The sequence below is a fragment of the Orycteropus afer genome, unplaced genomic scaffold (assembly GCF_000298275.1).
Source record: "Orycteropus afer afer isolate SDZICR_OR568_19922 unplaced genomic scaffold, OryAfe1.0 scaffold00240, whole genome shotgun sequence".
Taxonomy (NCBI): domain Eukaryota; kingdom Metazoa; phylum Chordata; class Mammalia; order Tubulidentata; family Orycteropodidae; genus Orycteropus; species Orycteropus afer.
In genome coordinates, this window is record NW_006921827.1 from 3739084 (window position 1) to 3743222 (window position 4139).

The 4139-nt window shown below is 34.8% G+C and overlaps 1 protein-coding gene across 1 annotated transcript in view; it reads right to left on the reverse strand.

Annotated features, from left to right (window-relative positions):
- DMXL1 (Dmx like 1) overlaps positions 1-4139 on the reverse strand; it is a 302187-nt gene that overhangs the window by 1439 nt on the left and 296609 nt on the right. Inside the window, exon 43 of the mRNA XM_007949162.2 lies at positions 1570-1787. Within this exon, the coding sequence (XP_007947353.1) occupies positions 1570-1787 (218 nt within the window). The remainder of the gene's footprint in view (positions 1-1569; positions 1788-4139) is intronic.

A 4139-nucleotide genomic window follows, 5' to 3' on the forward strand; every position in this document is an offset into this window, starting at 1 on the left:
TGCATTGTAAATTTTGGTCAATGACATGAGACAAAGTATATGTGAACTGCCGTATGAAAGTGAATTTACTCTGTAAATCTTCACCCAAATCCTAATTAAAAAAAAAAAAAAAAAGATACCCTATTTTCAGCCCTTAATTTCTTAATAAAGTTTTCTAAAATAAATTATAAGCATCTTCACCTAGGTGAATGCTTTCAGGGCATCCATTACAGAGCAGGAAAAGAAATTTATTTCCTGATTTTTTGAGATCACATATTTTTTAAAAAATCTTTCTTTTCCCTACCCTAAGAAATTCATAATACTATAAACATGAATTTGTTAAATTATGACTTCTGAGTACTACATAGTATGCTTTCAAAATTTTTTTTACACCATTAAACAATAAACCTCAGAGTCAAAGTACAAATTAATCTAAAACACAAGACTTAGTAACAGAAGGCAGTTCAAATATGAAATGAGCTTCAAACTAAAGAAAAATAATTCTCTATGGATATTATTGTGTATAGTTTACCTAAAAAAAAAAAAAAAAACATTTTCAGAATTCTACAATTTTAGTGTTTTTATTTCCTGGCTGAGAATTATGGAAATAATTTGCCTGGGTCTAACAAAAAAACGACAATTTATATGTGCTAAATAGCCACACTATTGCTTAAATGAATGAATGGGCTCTACAAAACAACTCCTCAAGTCCTGGATTTCTGACCATCAGAATAACACAGCAATAAGTCTAAACTGATCTCTCTATCTGTAGATCTTTCCAAAAGTGACCAGAGGACTCACCTTCAAAACCACTAGACATGTTATAAACATGCAAATTCTTTTTTTAAATTTTTCTTTCTCCTTTTAATTGTGATTTGGGTGAAAGATAGTTTACACAGCAAATTCATCTTGCATTCAACAATTCATACATATCTTGCTTGGTGACATTCATGGTAATCACTACAATGTAACAGCATTCTTCCCATTTCCTCCCTGTGTTTACTATTTCCCTTCGTCCTCTTTCCTATTTCCTATTTCTTCGAGTCTTCTGAGCTTTGTTCCTAGGCAAATGTTGCCCTTTCGATCTCATATGGTTGACTGTTCTAATGAGTATGTAACTTCTGGGTATTATTGTTCACCTTCTGTTGTTGTTGTTAGGTGCTATGTAGTCAGCTCTGACTCATAGCAACCCTATGTACAACAGAAAGAAACACTGGCCAGTCCTGTGCCAGTCTCACAATGCTTGCACCTGCGTCCATCATTGCAGTCACTGTGTCAATCCATCTCATTGAGAGCCTTCCCTTTTTCACTGACCCTGTACTTTGTACATAGGGTTGCTATGAGTCAAAATGGACTTGATGGCATCTAACAACAACAATGAAGCATATTAAAAAAAATTAGAGAAACAGAAAAATTTCAAGTGTAAATATTATTTCAAATATCAGAAGATATACGAAATAAAAATTAGCCTTGTTGACTATAAAGGGGTTAATATTCTATTAAATAGACGGGTATTATCAATATGATTAACGAGTTAAGGTTTCTGAAGATTTTTTTCCATTTTGTAGATACTGTATTAATACTGTTTACCTTTATATTCCCTTCAGCAGATCCTGTAACAAAGTATTCTTCAGTTGGATCAACAGCAATGGCTTTAACTGGAGAGTCATGGCTTTGGAAAAGCTGCCTCTGTTGTCGTTGGCGAAGGTCAAATACACACGTAAAGCCTTTTCTGCCACCCGATATCAGCAGCTGATGTTTTGGAGCATATGCTAAAACTGTGGCTCCACTATCATGGCAGGTAAAAGCTGAAGGTAAAAAAGGAAAAAATTAAAAACCATTTGATAATACAAAAAAAACAGATTTCATACTTCTGGTAAAGATGGAATAATAGATTAACTTTCCTGCCAGAAACAACTAAAAATCAAATTAAATATAAGAAATAATGGTTTGAGATACTGGACATTAATGGTTTGAGATACTGGACATAAATGAATGAATGAACACCAATGTTCATTACAGCATTATTTCAAAAAGCCAAAAGGTAGAAATGAATCAAGTGTCTACCAACAGAAGAATGCATAAATGAAAAAGTATGATATCAGAGAGATGGAAAACAAACTGGATGAGCCCTACAGATGTTCCAGCTTACTGCCTAGATAGAATTTTTGGGTCATGACACAAGGAGGGGGGAACCCAAATTGAGCCAGACAGCCATGTATCTGTCAAGAGTTTAATATCCAGAACACATAAAGAACTCTGACAACTCAGCAAAAAAAGACAATTGAATCAAAACATGGGCAATGGATCTGAATAAACACATCTCCAAAGAAGAGATACAAATGACAAAAGAGCACATAAAAAGTTGCTCAAAGTCATTAGTTCTTAATCAAAACCACAATAATATACTTTATACTCATTAGGATGGCTACTATCAGAAAAATAGGAAAAAAAAAAGTGTTGGTGTTAATGTAGATAAATTGGAACCTTCATCCACTGCTGATGGGATTGTAAAATGGTACAGCAGTTTCAGAAAAATAGTTTGGCAGTTCCACAAAAAAGCTAAACATATAATTATCATATGACCCAGCAATTCTCCTCCTAGGTATACACCCTAAAGACTTAAAAGCTGGTACTGAAACAAATACTTGTACACCAATGTTCATTACAGCACTATTTTCAAAAGTCAAAAGGTAGAAATGAATCAAGTGTCTACCAACAGATGAATATATAAACAAAATGTGGTATATCCATAAAATGGAATACTATTCAGCCATAAAGAGTAACAAAATCCTGATGTGTTATTACAACACAGATGAACCTTGAAAAGATAATTTGAAGTGAAATGAGTCAAACACAAAAGGACAAACAGCGTATAAATCTGCTTACATGAAATATCTAAACTAGATAAATTGCACAGAGACAGAAGATTATGAGTAGTTACTTGGAGTAAGGAGGAAGGGAAAATGGGGAGCTACTGCTTAAAGGGCATTGAGTTTCTATTTAGGGTGAAGGAAAACATTTGGAAATGGACTGTGGTGAGGGTTGCACAACACAGTGACTATAAGTAATGTTAATGAATTGTACCCTTAGCAATGGTTAAAATGGGACTTGTGGCAAGATGGCGGAATGGGCAGACAAGCTACACGGACCCTCCTCAATAAAGAAACAAGAAACCAACTGAAACAGATACAGAAGATAGTCCTGGAACCCTGAACTTTGAAAGGAAGAATAAAAAAAGTAAGTTAAATACCAACTACAGAACTTGAATGAAAGGAGACAAACAGAGCTGTGGCCTCTTGGCTGTCCTAATGGCACAGCCAGTTTAAATATTCACAAGTAGCTTTAGGATCTGGGCAGCAACCTAAGAATCATCCCTGCTTACCAAGGACTGCATGGAAAACTACACTGGTGTCTTAAGACTAGAAAGGAAAACCACAAATAAGGAGAGAAACTGAGATGTGGACTTTTGGCTGTCCTGAGGGTGCAGCCATTTTGAGTATCTGGAAATGATGTGACCATTTTGAATATTTGCAAACAGTGTTCTGACCCCAGTAACCTAAGAATAGGTTCCACATGCTGAAGAAAGCATGGGAAATTGCTGAAAACTAGAAAGGTACAATATTCCCCTTGTTATCCTTACACCCCACACCCCCTTGGTGAACAGAGGTGTAGCCATCCCTCACCTCCACCCACTTTCTGGATGGGCAGGAATTCCATCCCAGTCTGTCTGCCCTGACAGAGACCGAGTACCCTGAACCTCATCACCAGTTTTGTTTTTGTTTGTATTTAATTTATTCCTTTTTTCTTCTTCCTTTCTTTTTATTATAATTTTTTTCTTTTTCCCTTCTCTGGTAATGTTTTTTCTTTCCCTTTTGCCGGCTCTCATTTTTTTTATCTTCTTTTGCTTCTTTCCATCCCTTCTTGTCCTTTTTGCAGTTTTCTCAGCTTTTCTTTATTATTCTTTCACTCTTATTCCCCCCTCCACAGATACTGAATTTTTTTTCTTTCTCTATTTATATTTCTTTTGACTGTTTAAAGCATTTGTTTAAATATTTCTGCCCATTTGTTGCCTACTTGATTTTTTGTTTTTATAATTGTTCCTGTTTGTTTATGCATTTGTATTTTCTGTCCTCTTGTTTTAGTTTTTTTTTTTTTTT